The 15,678-nt window shown below is 45.6% G+C and overlaps 1 protein-coding gene across 1 annotated transcript in view; it reads left to right on the top strand.

The window, feature by feature from the left end:
* Positions 1-1,070: 1,070 nt before the first annotated feature.
* Positions 1,071-15,678, top strand: part of MB21D2 (Mab-21 domain containing 2) — a 105,392-nt gene continuing 90,784 nt past the window's right edge. The window contains exon 1 of the mRNA XM_007109203.4: positions 1,071-1,319. Within this exon, the coding sequence (XP_007109265.1) occupies positions 1,109-1,319 (211 nt within the window). The 5' untranslated portion in view covers positions 1,071-1,108. The remainder of the gene's footprint in view (positions 1,320-15,678) is intronic.

Below are 15,678 nucleotides of genomic sequence, written 5' to 3'. Positions count from 1 at the left end.
TGTCCTTTGGCTTATCCCTATCCACTGAGATTCTGGCACTCTGCCTGGCAAATAGTGGATGCTCAAATTGTATTTGCTGTATGAGAGAATTTTCACCTGTCATTCAACATTCATTGCAACCTGGGGCAATTCATTGTTCTTCCCCCTCCCCCACACCTACACGAGTTTTCCTATCTTTATATTGGAGGGGGCTGAACCGCATTGTCATTGTATGTTAAGTTTAATAGGCTGTTATCCAGGAAAAATTAATTACCTCTGGCAAAGGTTGGGATACTTTAGTGGCTAATGGGCGTGTCTATACGGGACGGGGTTGGCACTCTTTTTTTTTGATACGCTTAATCATATCATATTTGGCAATCTGTGCAGAAACGGCAGAAGATTGGTTTATATTCCTTAAGGCAGGTTCCTTCACCACCTAAAGGCTTTGGAGTTCTAGAGATGGAAACGCTCCCATAGGGATGCCCTCGCCCAGGACACCGCCCTTAAAATCAGACAGAGGAAGGCTCCCTTCATGAACGCGCTTGGCAAGCCCTGCCCCCAAAAGGGGTGGAGGTAGAGAAAGAATACGTCTACACCTCTCTCGTCTGCCCGAGTACAGATTGGCAAGTGGCTTAGGCGCGCAGACCTCTGTCATTTATTTATTTTTCTTTCCACTGGGTGCGCTGTCCCTTTAAATGGGGGACGCTGGTGCTGGCTCCGTAACACCGGAGCCGGCAGCTTGTTGATTTCAGAGCTGGTGAATTTCACATTGTTTCCACTTCACTTTCCTCGCCCGGGGTAGGCTCGGGTTGGCTCTACAACCGCTACCGCAGTTGCCAGCTAGGTCCAGGGGAGGGCAGAGACCTGCAGCATCTGAGCCGGCGTGGGGCCGCAGGGAAGGGTGTCGGGGCCACACACGCACTCTCGCTGCAGTCCAGATCCTTCTGAAGCCCGGACGCCCGGAGCGCACCGAGCCGGAACCGCTCGCCTAGACGCCCGCCCGCCAGCCCGCCCACGGGCCGGGGTCACAGCCAGGGAGCCGGCGAGGGGAGGAGGCCCAGGGGGGCTGGGTGGGGGGGCGGGGGTGGGTGCTGCCGCCGCCGCGGAGCTGCTACTCGGCGCGTTTTGTATGAAGATGGCGGCTCCCACCGCCAGCAAGGCAGCCTCCCTGGGCTGTAACAACAAGCCTGCGTTCCCGGAGCTGGATTTCAGGTCGGGAGCTCGGGTGGAGGAATTGAACAAACTCATACAAGAATTCACGAAGCACGACCAGCGGGAATACGACGACCAGAGAGCACTGGAGATTCACACAGCCAAGGATTTCATCTTTTCCATGCTGGGTAAGGAGGAAAAAGAGGGAGGTGTGTGTGTGTGTGTGAGAGAGAGAGAGAGAGAGAGATGGGAAGCGGGGTAAAGAACCCATTCCCCCTTCTCGCGCGCTCTTTCCTTCTTGATTTTCTTCCCGGAGCCGCCGGGTGCCTGGGGTATAACCCATCTCTGTTCCGCTTCTTCCCTTCTTTCTCCGCGGCAACCTGAGCTGCCTTCCCTCTCCTCCCTACTATACTTTGTGCCGGGTCCCTTTTCCACCCCAGTTCGCTGGCTCTTTTGTTAATTTCTCACCGACGGGGGGCTGGAAGGCAGGTGAAGTGTTCGTGGTGAAACGTCTCACTGTTTGGGGCAAGCCCCTGGAAGTCGCGCGGTCCAGGTGAGAACCGGCTGCGCCTTTCAATTAAGGGATTTGTCTCCAGAGACACGGACCTGCTCCTTCCCAACGCCGAGTCTCGGGTCCTCTCCAGAGCTCGGGGCGCGGAGACAGCCTGGGGCTCTGGCTCGGCGCCCGAGCGACAAGTTGCTCTCTAGTCTCGCTTGCGGCGCGGCGCTGTCAAGCCGGGCCCCCGGTGGCCAAACTTGTTGGGTGTTCCCTGGTAACCCGCTCAAGTAGGCTGGGCGCAGGGAGTTCCTGCAACTTTGATTTGCAAATAGATTTCCCATTGAAGCGGTCGGAAGCATTTCCGGTGCTTCTCCCGGCTTCTTGCTGAGCTCGGAATTCCTAATTCCCAGCTCGAAAATGACCACGCTCAGAGCTCTGACCCCGAGGAGCGCCAGCCCCTTCCTCTTTGTGTGCTGTCTATGCACCGGCCGAGAGAGGTGTCCTGGGTTTCGAACCCCGGCGACGTCCGGGTTTAGAATAATGCCGCCCCTCCCACCCCCCAGCCTGGCACCTACAGCTCCTTAACAGATTGTTTAATGTTGTGTAAAGGAAAATAATTGAGTCAGGCCGGGGAGACCGAACCCCTCCCCAGGTGTCCTGTGGTTCGGATTAGTGCTGTGAGTGTCCGCTGCTGGGAGCCTCCCGCGTAGCTTGCGGCGCCGCCAGTGCAACTCTGGCTGCATGCAGTACGTGGCCTGGCGGTGAAACACTCCGCAGAACTGGGGCTCCTGTGTAGCGCTGCCCTACCGCGTGTCTCTGTGCGCTCGACAAATATATTCTTAGGCAATTTTCCAGGTAGTGGGAAATTTAATTGAAAAAGGTCTTGGACCACAAAGGAAGACTGAGCTTTTGCCTTCCTCCTGCCGTCTACTTGGATTTCAGCCGGCTGTCTGCTGTACTTGCTGGTTCTATCGTCGGGTATTACCTCTCGGTTTGCGTCCTCCCCACAGCCCAGGTTGGGGGTAATACAAATTGAACGTGTGTCGGCGGTGGGTAGTAACGCTTTGGGAAGTTGGATGAAGCATGTTAAAACTTGGGGCTGGATTTTACTTTTTGCTCCACACTCCCCAAGTGTATCCTAGGTTGTGTATGGGGTTGAAAAGCTCTCCGTTGAGAGATTCGACCATTCAACTAATATTCAGATGAATTAAATGTGGGGTGTGTGTGTGTGTGCGTGCGCGCGCGCGTGCGCGTGTGTGTTTAAATAACTCCCTAACCTTGCGGTGGGAAGCTTACAAGCTTACAAAGCTTTCAGATCTGAAAACCAGCACAGTGATTGTCAGAAGGGTGGGGATATACAGAGAAGGCTCAGGGCAGTTATTTAAGTTGCTTAATCATGGCCTTTCTCTTTGACGTATATAATGGAAGTCTGCCATTGTGTTGTTATAGCGCCGGCCTCAATTCCAATGTCTCCTGTCCTAGGTCGTTCACTAGGAAAAGGTGCTGGGTCACCATCGGTCAGGATAGTCACGGAACAGAAAATGGGAGGCTGTTGGGAGGGGTAAGTTTAAGTGCCCAGCTCATGAGGAAATCCTGTGCTAACCCCACGGCTGGATACACTGATTTCTCAAAGCCTTTACGAAGGGTGAATTATTTAATTTATTTTGTGTTTAATGTCATGAGTGGCATGGTGTTGACAGGTAAACGAAATTCCCTTTTATTCCTTTTTACCCAGTTGATCTTGCAAGAGAAGTCTTTCTTGCCCCCTGGGAATTTGATGTTTCCACCTGCGGGAGAGAAAATTCAGGAGAATGTTGTTTAAGCCTCTTGCCCCTCTGGACACTAGAAGGCAGATGGCGAAATGAGCTTGCCTGTGTGTGGTGCTGCATTCATTTGTGAGTTGCTTGCTTTCCTTTAATGAGGTGCTGGTTACTCTAGACAAGTGAAGGTTTGGCGACAGCAAGAGTTCCTGTGTGGATTTACTTTTCCTAAAGCGGATTTTCGCTTCGCTTGAAAAAACAAAATCTCTTCTTGTGCACTTTGTTTCACTTGCCACAGTCCACAGTCTTTCATGAATATGCGAATGATGTGTCTTAATGACCCTCAGCTTGTTAAGGTGTTAACAGGGGTGGCAGCAGGCCCTTATTTCTGGGAGTTTTTGGGGGGTGGGTGTGAGTCCTCTTGGCTTTGTTCTGCTTCTGTCTGAGCGGCACCTGAGAGTTGTCAGCAGCCTAAAAACATTATCCCCTCACAGAGAACGAAATGGCAGAGGAGTTTGGTGCAAACCTCTTTAATGGAGCTGTGGATAATGCTACCTCTGTTTTTAGGCAGCTGGCAGGGGCAGCCACTTTCTGTATGAGATTGTTAGCCTGGACTAAAGCCCCCTGCCCACCGGCTTCCCAGATCCTTTTTGTTTTATCGAGATTGGAGGCAACTTTACGCAGAAGGGCAAAGTTGTGGTAGGCCATTGTCATAAACAATGACCTGTCAGCACCGGGAAACTCCACTGTCCTATCAAAGCAGGGGTCTGCATAGGCTGTGGAGTTGATCTGAGCCTGCTACTGGTCATCCAGCTGTCCATGGTCTGTCCTGACCACCTCTGCTTGTTCGGAGATTCTGATTCCTTTGGAGGCAGGTATTTACGGGAGTCATCTAGACTCACTATTTATTTCTCTACACCTTGGTCTTTTAGGAGAATGATTGCTGTTATTATCTAGTTAATGTGTGAGGGCCCAGATTGTGGGAGAGGCTGGCAGTGCATAATAAACACCATTTATCAAAATTCAGGGAAATTGCCAGAGTTCATTAATATTTTAATAATATTTGGTATTTGCATAATGTCTCTGCCAACTCTTTTATTATCTTCATTCCCTGCTGAGGTCGAATGAAGACTGGTTGTGTCCCCATTGAACAGATGCAGAACAGGGGTTATGAAGAAGCTAGAAGAGCCAGGAAGAAGTAAGAAGTCGCTTCCCCTTCAGTCCAAATGGTTGGTACCATGGTGTGGTCATTAGAGTAGTTATCACTTACTGACTGCCTTCTCTGTGCCAGGAACTTCGCACAACCTTAGGAGTGGTATTGCTTTCCCATTACCCAGATGAGGATATTGAAATTTACTAGGGTTAAGAATCATCCAGGGTCCCATGGCTAATGAACGGAAGAGATGTTGCTAAAACTCTCTTGGCCCGATTCTAAGTCTTTTTCTATCAAGAATTGATGTATTAAATCCATAGGAGGGGCTTTGTTTAAAAGAAAAATATTGTCTCTTCTTTCAGAAATTTGTTTCTGATTTCAGCTGTATTAGGGTAATCCAATCAGCATTTGACAGCATTTGACATGAGTTCTGGAGCAGTCTGAGTTGGAGTATTTTTTTCAGTGGAAAGATCATTCGTTTGAATTTCAGGTTAAGAAACAGATGGTCATTAGAATAAAATGTTAAAATCTATACTTCCTGTCTCAGTCTGCCACTTGCTGGCTAGGTGGTCTTAGTTTTTTCATCCATTAAGCACAGATAATAGTATTTTCATCAATTAAACATGGAATAATAGTAATGCACTGTTTCAGAATTATGTGTGTGAATATGAAGTTATTTTGTAAACTGAAAAGGAATGTATACATGATTTTATTATTTATTTAAAGAAATGGGCATTGTTAGAAAATCTAGTAAACTTACACTGGAATTATTTCTGCAGCTTCCTATCAGAAAGACTATAGAGTATGATTAGAGGTGACCTAGGAGAATATAGGCTCTGGCTGGAGAGGGCATGATTAATTCCAACCCACACTGCCATTTGTTAAGTTCACACTGTATGCTGGCCCTTGTGCTAGCTACTTTGCATAAATATATTCATGTAATTTTCTTCCAGAAACTTTTTAAGGATAAATACCATCATGTCTGTTTTAAAGGTGTGAAGTAGGTGGTATTAATCCCCCTTTAAAGATGAAACACTCAGGCTCAAAGAGGTCAAGTACTTAATGCCAAGATCATACGGAGTTTGAGTTTGAACCCAAGTATTCCTGACTTGAAAGCTCATGTTCCTTCCACTGTTTCGGCAATCAGTTTCTATCGCTCTTGGGCCAGACAACCAAAAAGGCGCCACCCCGTGGGGAATGCTATACTCAGTACCCTGCTTAGCCTGCAGGAGCAGAGATGGTCTCTTTTGGCCTTTCTTACTTTCATGCGTTCAGCAAATATTTACTGAATGTTATACTGTTTGCCAAGCAGTATGCAGGGTCCTAAGGATAAAATAATGAGCAAAAACTTTAATTCATATGGGCCTGTGGAGGCCCCTTCCTCTTCTGCTTTGCCCATCAACTTTAAGAGAATAGCTTGCTGACTCTTGTCTCCTTTCAGGCCCGTGGTTGTGGTGTTTCTGAGTGCTGTGGGAACTACCATATTTTTAGGTACTTTCTATATCTACAGAGTAGGCCATTTTGAAGCCCTGTCTTTTCGAGTGTTTGAATGTCACTTTTCCTTAATGAATTCATCCAGCAATCTTTACTGAGGGAATTTATTGTGAATCTTTGCTTTGTGGGCCTCCAAGTCTTGGTACGTTCCTTAGTGTGCTAGTCACTAATGTGCTGTGGTATCTGTATAATGGACGTCATCTTTGAAGTCTGTTCCAGCTCTGAAAACATTATGCATCTGGGGCAGGGAAGTCCCTCTGAACATTTATTTTTGCTTCTGGTTTGAGTTGGTTTCAATTCTCCCTCCATGGTTCTGGGTGTTTGCTGCCCTTCATGACAGAAGAGCCCTGGAACCATTGATGATCCCTGGTCTTCCTATGATGCCTTGTTGGGCCACCCATTGGATAATGCATTGCTTGTGACGAAATAGTAGAGTCTCTCATGTCAAACTAGGAATTTGTCCTTGAATGTTAGCTCTTTAGATTCTCCTGGAGCTTTTTAACAATTTGGAATCTCTGGTCCTATTTTAGACCTATTGAATCCGAATCCCTAGAGATCCCCAAACTGGCGGCTCAGCACTCTGACATTCTGTCCCGTGTTAGGCCTTATGTTGTTTATTCCCTGTCCAGTAGGGCTGCTTGTGCACACAATGAGCTGATCCCAGTTGACTTTTGAGACTAGAACTGGGCTGCTGTGTCTAATGAGCAGATGTGTCTGCTGGCTTTGGTAAAGCTGGAGTCCTTCCCCCTGGGACAGAGACAGGGAGGCATAGTGATTGAGATGATTATTAGAATGTTTCCTCTGTGTCAGAGGTTGTAATAGGGTTTCACATCATTGGATCTTTTCCCAAGGACACCGTAACCCTTTGAAGTAAAGAAGTATGGAGAACTCTAGGATTAGAAAAATTCAGGAATTTGTCCAAGTTTACTAGCAAGTAAGTAGTATAGCTGGGACTTAACCAAGGTCAGGCTGATGCAAAACGCTTGCTTTCAACAGTGATACTATTCTGCCTTCTAGAGGGGCAGGAGAACTGGATTCTAGCCCCAACTCCTCCAGTTAACTTGCTCTGTGATTTTGGGCAAGTCACTTAACAGACTCTGAGTCTCAGAGTCTGAATATGTAAGTTGGGGCAAATAATTATACCTAACTCCTGTGTTCAGATGCATTCAGTTCTGAAGATGAAGGTACAAAAGTACATTCCTGAGTTCTAGTAAAGCTCTATTTTGTACTGTGTGGAATGTGTGTTACCCTAAGTCGCCTAACCTTTTTTGGGCCTTTTTTTTGCCCACTTTCCAATTGTAGAAAATACAAAGAAGAAAGTAAAATCACCTCCAAATTCTAATTACTGTTAATATTTGATGTACATTTTTTCTGGACGTCTGTTTATAAAACACGCTTACACCCACTTATACTTACATGCATACAGTTTTGCATACATAATCCTATTGGATATGTGGTGTTTTTTTTTTTAGTAAATATATCAGTGTGCTGTCATCTGCTACACTTTTGGAAAGGAGCTATAACCTGTGTTAAGCTGTTTTCTTGCTTCTTTCATTCATCTTTTATTTCAAAAGAAGATTCTCTTCTGGAACTTAGAGCACATTCTGTGGTTTAATGATTGGGGAATGAAGAACGTTCTTGTTGGTGACTTCTGAGGGTTTGACCTGCCTTTCAATACCATCTCCTATTTGTGTCTTTGCATGGTCTACATGGTCTCATAACATTACCCGAATTTCTCACTTTCTTCTTTTGCTTGGGCTGTTTTCTCTATCAGGATTTCTTAACCTGGGTCCATGGAAACAAAAACTTGGAATCTGTGAAATTGATTGGGGAAAAATTACCTCTTTATTTTTATTGACTGCTAATTGCAATATTGCATTTCCTTTCATTATAAAAGTAGGTAACAAACCATAGTAGTATTAGCAGTACCTCTGTTTTTTGCTTTTGTTGCCAATAGAAATCACAGATATTTTCACTTCACATTACAGATATTACAGACGTCTCAAAAAGCCATTCACTGCTGCTTTGAAATTATGGTAGATGTTAGACTTGCTGTTAGATTTTATTGACTACATTAATAAAGAATCACATATGGTACTCTATCACAAATTTGTTTTTTAACTGCATTTTGTGTTTTAATACCAATTTTCTTTGAAGTCCTGTGTAATTTTATCATTCATTTAAATATACTTGTTGTTTTTGCAGGGGTCGCCAGGCTTTTCCAGCCTGTCAAGGCATCTGTGTCACAGAAGCAGTTAAGAGTCTCAGCATTCTGACATCTCATCTCTGCTTTGTTTTCTTCTCCCAGCTCAAATGCCACTTGACTCATGAAGCTTTCCTATATCTCTCCAAGGAGAAAAGAAATTTCCCTTCCCTCTGTGTTCTCCTAATACCTGGTCCCCTTTCATAGCCCTTACCACATGTTCCCCATGCTGTAGGCTAAATAATCCCTGCTCATTTACCTTTGCAGCACCCAGTGGGCTTACGTAAACAGTAGGTGCCAACAGAATGACTTCACGCGTTTTAAAAGAGGCTTTCTTTGCACAGCTTCTTAGTTCAGGCTCTGTTTAAGGCATGAGCGCTTTCTGACATTGTCTCTTTGTGGTTGCTCCCCTCATTAAGCCATATTCCGTCATCTTCTCTGGAGTCAAGAAAATCTTGATCTGATCTCCTCATGTGGTAGGGGAGTTTTTTCCTAGATTCCAATAATAACATCCTTAAGACTTATCATAGGGCAGTTTAAGAAATGTCCCAATTAATTGCTGTAGCTTGTTGACCAAGAGCGGCAAACCTTGACTTGTGGGAAATTCCCCTTTCTTGTAGACCCTGACTTTTCTTCCCTGGGCATCCGGGGTACTTGTGAACCTCCTGCACTCCCACACTTGGGGCTTTAAAGGATGCATAGAAAGCATAAGTCATCTTTCTCATGAAGGTGTTCTTGTGCTTATCAGTCAACCTCCCGGTGTTTGGATGCCTATTCTGGAATCCTAATTGCAGCAATTATTTATGATTATAAGCTAATTTGCCATCAATACTTTATCTTTGTGCAGTGCTTTATAGAGTCAGTACATATTAGCATCTGATATGGTGTGGTATTATTCTTCGGACTAGCCTTTGAGAAAGGAACTAGTAACCCCCATTTACAGATGGGAATACTGAAACTCTGGGAGGTGATATGACTTAGTTGGAGGTTATCGAGTTGGTTGTAGAACAGGACTCAACCCAGATCTCCGGTGTCTTCTGCTCCAGCACATAGCCTGCAAAGAGCTTGTGGCTTTTCTACCCAGATATCTCTCATGGTTGCTGGGGTGAGTCTGTGTTCCCAGACCAGGCAAGGGTAGCAGCTTTCGTACCTCTCTGGCTTTTCTGCTCTCCACTGGACCAAGGGTACACAGTGGCTAAGGCTGGCTGAGGGCAGCGTGGCTCAGTACATACCCTGTAGGCATGCATTCTCCATGTCTGTTTGTTAGCCTCGCATATCTGAGGGCCTGTGACAGCATTCACAATGGACTTGGGTAACTACTTGCCAGCTGAGTGATCTCTTTAAGGACAGTTCATAATTATGCCATTATGTGAGGCCCTGTCTCCAGGAAACAGCTATCTGTTTTTCGTCCACTTAAGTGCCTTTTCATGAATTCCCTCTGCACAAGATAAAGAGACAGATTACTAGGGACAGTGCTGCTATGAATAAAGCTGGCACGGGGAGCTGTTGTTCAGTTTGTTTATTTTTTATATTTTTTTTCCTCAACACAGGAAGACATGATTAATACTTGTGAGTTAAGTCAGTAGTGGGAGTTGGTGTAAGGCTTGCTGAGGTTTTTGTTTCTTCTAATGAGTATTTGAATATCTACAGTGTGCATAGAATTAAGCATTCATTCATTAATTCATAAAATTCATTCAACATATGTTGGAGTGCCTACCATGAACTAGTGTAATTACTGTGGTGAAGTTACTGTATTGTAAGAGCACAGAGTGGTGAATTAGAGAAGCAAGGTCACTACCTCCATAGGACTTATGTTCTCTGGGGAATTCAACAAGATTTAAGCACATGAGTAAATAGGGATGTGCGCTTAAAAAAAAAAAGCACAGACCCTTATGATGGAAGGTCACTGGGTAGGATGGGGTGAAGAGTGATAGAGAAGGCCTCTCTGAAGCAGAGACATTTGAACTGGAAAGATAAGAAGGACCTGGCCACCTGAAGACTGATGGAAGTCTATTCAAGTAGGTAGAACAGCATGTGCAAAGGCCCTGGGGTGGGTCCATTTGAAAGCAGCTTTCAAGGCTGCTTAAATTATACTGAGTCTGATTTGGTCTCTACAAGGAGGAATGGTCTATGTTTGGATTAGGCCCACGGTGGAAGGAATGGGCTGCCTGCCTTGGAATATAGCGAGTTTCCTGCAGGTGGAAGTTTTCCAAGTGGGGCCACCCTTTGGCTAGGCTCTTGTTGATAGCATTCAGGGACTGGAGGAGAGGGGGACAGTGTAGAAAGGTTGGGTTACAGGTCCTCAAAAGGCCCTTTGTAGCCATGTGATTCTCTGATTTCGCCTCTGATAGCCCTAAGCTAACAACAGTGAATTCTGTATTAGATGGTTTACGCGTCAAACTGCACTTTTCATGGGAAAAGGATAAACCTGTATTTTTTCATCTGGACTTCCACGGTCTACAAAATACTTTCATAGGCATAATCTAGTTTTGACTTCTCACAACAACCATATAGAGTAGGTATTATTATCGTCTCTCTTTTAACATAGGAAGAAAACCATGGTCAAGAGAAGTAACTCACTCAAGGTCACTGAATGGTTGAGGTGGAATCAAAATCCTTTGAAGTTCATCCCAAATTCTTTGTATTAGGCTGATTCTAGAAACCTCCCTTATCTCATCCCACCTCAGGGTATGGAAGGAGGATTTCTGGTCCAGAGAGAGGCACTGAGGATCGGTAGGAAGAACCAAGCCAATAGAGTGCAGGTCTGCACGTGCCCGTTGTCGGTATGCAACTTGGAAGCACTTTTCTAGGCTGCTTCAAGATCACCCTTTTAGCAGCTGCAGCTGTTCCTAATAGCAGCTGCTTGTACGGATGGTGCTGTGATTAATAAAGAAATTTCAACAGTTTGTTCTCAACCGTGCCCTTGGTGTGTGCAGCCTGCTTTAACACAGGCTGTGTTCCTGATCTGGGACAACAGAATCCTGCTGGCATATGGTGCCCCAGGGGCTCATAGCCCAGTTGTGAGAAGGGGCGGTCCCTCTAGATCCGAACCAGGGAGCCAAAGGCCCACCAGGGACTGGGTGGTAAGGAAGGTGCGTGCGGTGTGCCGCGTGGTAAATGCCAGCTAGTTCTTGATGTCAGAGTCAGGGATGCCGGGCAGTAGGGGGCTGCACTGGTGAAGGAGATCACCTCTCACCTCCCTTGTAGGTCAAACTGTGGCTGCCAGTTTATCACCTCTGATTTGGCATCTGAGGCCCCAGAGAGGGGCCATAGTTCATCCACTACTGTACAGCTAGTTTGGGGGCAGGATCATGGTTAGAGCCCAGGGTTCCCATCTACCTGCTGTGTGTGTTTGTGTGTGTTGGTGTTACTTCTAGCATGCCATTTCCAAATAAATTTTCCCTTTGAATGAAAAACTATCTGTGTAACTGAAAATAATAATAACCACACTCAAATAATGTCTACCATGTTCCAAGAATAGTTCTAAGTGCTTTATACTTTATGTACATTATCTAAATTAATCCTAGCAACAACCCTATGAGGAAGGTATTATTCTTATTTACTGATGAGCAATCCAAAGCACAGAGAGATTAAGCAATTTGCCCAAAGTCACAAAGCTCGTGGTGGACTGGCAATTTGAACCCAGGAAACCTAGCTTCAGGAAGAAAATAGCAAATAACTGTGGATCTTTTTTTTTTTATCTCATTAAGAAAAAAACCTTTCGTCCTGCAAAGTGGAAATCATTGATGGAATACTGCAATTTTTTAAAAAAATTTATTTATTTTTGGCTGCATTGGGTCTTTGTTGCTGCGCGTGGGCTTTCTCTAGTTGCAGCGAGCGGGGACTACTCTTCGTTGTGGTGTGCGGGCTTCTCATTGCAGTGGCTTCTCTTGTTGTGGAGCACGGGCTGTAGGCGCGCGGGCTTCGGTAGTTGTGGCTTGTGTGCTCTAGAGCTCAGGCTCAGTAGTTGTGGCGCACGGGCTTAGTTGCTCCGCGGCACGTGGGATCTTCCTGGACCAGGGATCGAACCCGCGTCTCCTGATTTGGCAGGCGGATTCTTAACCGCTGTGCCACCAGGGAAGTCCCGGAAAACTACAATTTTAATGCTGTTAGGAAACTTGGAAGTTAGGTGGCCTGAGTTCCTCCTTCCTCCATTTAACAGAAGTGGAAACTGAGGCCCAGAAGGGAAAGGGGACTTGATCATCCTGAACACTGATTTTACTTTTGGGCAGAGTGGAGGTGAGTTAAATGTCTGGCAAGTGATTGCTTCCTGAGAAAGGTGTTTGCACCTAAGACTGTCCACTCAGTAGCATCTGCTCCCTGGGAGCATCTGCCTGGGTTTAAAGTGAAGGGGAATCACTTTGAGAGGGCTGTGCTTCTAGATAGGGAACATTTCCCTGCTACAGAGCTGCCTTGTAGTTTGAAGTTTTTTTAAGCTATTAGGTGAAGAATGCTGAATAAATAACCTGGTGGGCACAGTGTATTTCTGGTGTGTCATGTTTGCTTTTTGTCTTTTGATTGTTCCTCGTCTTTCTCTCTGGTTCCCCCTACTGCCCACCCCGTGATGTGTGTCCTTTTCTCACATCTCTGCTGTCTACACAGCTTTGAGTATCACAATGAATATTTTTGCCTCTGAACAGTCTGTATCTACAGTAAGGAAGGGGGCTGGCTGAGTAGACTGTGGGACGCTGGGTCCAGCCTATGTTTGGGAGAAGTTGAAGCTCCATGGGCTAGTAAGACTCCTGGCAATGGACCTTCCCTCTCTGCTGCTGGTCTGAGAGTTCAGAGCCTTAGGAGGATTTAGAGAGTTGTAATAGGATTTGAAGAATTATAGAGGAGTTAAGCTAGTGGGGATCTTCCTGAGATCAGTTCATCCACCCCATCGTGCAGCTGGTGGGGAAATTTAACCCCACGGTGGACAGTAACTTGCTCAAGGTCAAGCTGGTGGTGGTGATGATAAGGACTGTATTGGGAAACTCTTCCCTGCTGTTTATCAGGCATTGTTCCAAGTGCTTTGTAATCATTAACCCATTTAATCCTCACAACAATACTGCGATGGTAACAATACTGCTGCCACCCCCCTGCTTTACCTGTAAAGCAACTACAGCAGTTAAGTCACTTGCTCAAGCTGGTGAGAGGCTGGATTCAAATCTAGGCAGTTGAGCTCTTAACCCCGTGTACTTTTCCATAACATGAGCGCCATCACCATGCCAGGCGCTGTGCTCGTTGCTGGCATAAAACATGAGGTGATGCTAAACGTTGAGGGAGAGGATGGAAGTGAGGGAAGAGTGGGCAGAGTGGAGAAGAGGTTGGTTTGATTGTCCGGCCAGCCAGTTGCTAATATGATTCTTCTGGCTCCTGGTCCAGACTCTTTTCATTCTATCATTTGGCCTTTCTTGGCAGCCCTCAGGACAAACATTCTTTTGATGCTTGTGGTTTATGTTTATTGAAAGTCCTTTGTGTGAAATACCATCTTATCCATGCCATCTCCTCATTTTGAAAGTAAGAAGGTGTGTCTCAGCTAATTGATTGATTTAAGGCTCTATAAAGGTCAACTGGGCCCTTGATGCTAAGTAAATTAGGGCAAATCTTATGAAGGTACAGGCTCTGCCCCCCTCTTTCCCCCATGTCATTCCAGATTTAGAACATTTAATTAGGACATAGTTAATGTAGTCTATCATTGTGGGGGGAATGGGAGCTCATCTTTTTTCAGTGAAAGGCAGATGCCACACGTACTCTTAAGACAGTTACTGTGAAATCAAAATTTATAAATCGAATTGGGTTTTAAGTGAACTAAGGGATCTGACTCTTTAGTGCAGTAAGTGACTACTTTTGAAAAGGGAATAATTCTTTAAGTAAAAATTGGATCTAGTTGCCCTGCTTTGTAAGGGCAGATGTTTGTTCATTGACTTGACTTACAGCACTGAAGCACGTTGGCTTCATGCTACAAAATCAGTCGTTGGGATGAAATCACTTCTTGAAAATCTGGTGCTCATGATGCAGAGGATTGGAACTGGAATCCTCAGAGAAGCCTCATCCCCAACCTACTTACTCATTTTTTCCTGGAATAAAATCTCAGGGGAATGGAGCATCCGGGATGGGCAAGCCCATCTGGACAGTGTAGAAACTCATGGGAGAGAATTTTATCATCTCTGGTTCTTGGGGAAGAGGATGGATGGGAAATGATCTTTCTGAGTATCTTTGTGTCATTCAGGACCAACCTACCTCTGTTCCTGTCTCCTGGGTCCCATACTCTGTGCCAGCCCAGCCTTCTTCCCTGGGGATTATTTCTGCCCCTTTTATCTGCAGTTTCTCCTTCATTACTGATTCCTTCTTAAACACTCACGTGCATTCTCCATATGCCTTCAGCAGAGATCTTTGAGAACTTCTGTGCAACAGGCCCTCCGTGAGCAGTAGTACAGTGGGGATCAAACCTTCCTATTTGGTTACAAGTCTTAGAAGGAGATGGACAGTGGAAAAAATTGTAGGTTATGATTAATGCCCTGAAGGAAGAACGGAACATGGTGCTGTGATTTGTCTTTCCTTCTCCAACTTGACCTTGTTGACCATTCTCTCCTAAACTCTCTTCCCTTGGCTTCCATCCAGCATACTCTTGCTGGTTTTCTCCTTTCCCTCAATCTCCATGTAAGGGACAGATTTGTATTTCTTTGTCCAGCCCTCGGTGATCCTTCTGTCTTTTCTCCCCTCACACTTTCTCTGATCCTCTCGTAGTATCATTTTCCATCTCTCTTGCTGCCTTCCGAGCCTGTGTCCCAGCCCGGACTTGACTGCCTCTTGGACAAGTCCGCTTGGTTGACCCAAAGGTGCCATGAATTGAGTGTCCAAAGTGAATCTGTGTTTCAAGCCTGCTCCTCCTGGATCAGCCACACCACCTTTCACCAGAGTCATAAGACGGGAACTTGGGAATCCTCCTGAGCCCCTCTCTCGTCCTCCTACCCTGAAGCTGAAAAGGACCTGAGGCCTGTCCATTCTGCCTCATCCTTTAGGCTCTGTTTTCTTCTCTCCATTCCCACTGTCACTACCTTAGTTAGGGTCACTACTGTCAGTTTCCTGGGTTACTGCAATAATCTCCCTGGGTTTTCTGCTTCCAATCCCTTAAATCCATTCTCCACGCTGAGTCACCTTTTAAATAGGCCTAAACCCTCAGGGACAACCCATCATTCTTCACAGTAAAGTTAAACTCCTTAGTGTATTTTACAGAGTCTTTGGAGACCCAGCTCCTGCTCACATCTCTGGCTTCACCTCCTGCTACCCCTTCAAGTTTCACTGTATGTTTCTTTTTTTTTTTTTTAACATCTTTATTGGAGTATAATTGCTTTACAATAGTGTGTTAGTTTCTGCTTTATAACAAAGTGAATCAGTTATACATATACATATGTTCCCACATCCCCTCCCTCTTGCATCTCCCTCCCACCCT

Source organism: Physeter macrocephalus, chromosome 1 (assembly GCF_002837175.3).
Source record: "Physeter macrocephalus isolate SW-GA chromosome 1, ASM283717v5, whole genome shotgun sequence".
Classification (NCBI taxonomy): Eukaryota; Metazoa; Chordata; class Mammalia; order Artiodactyla; family Physeteridae; genus Physeter; species Physeter macrocephalus.
Note: the sequence above shows the minus strand (reverse complement) of the source record. Positions and strands in the feature narration are given on the sequence as shown.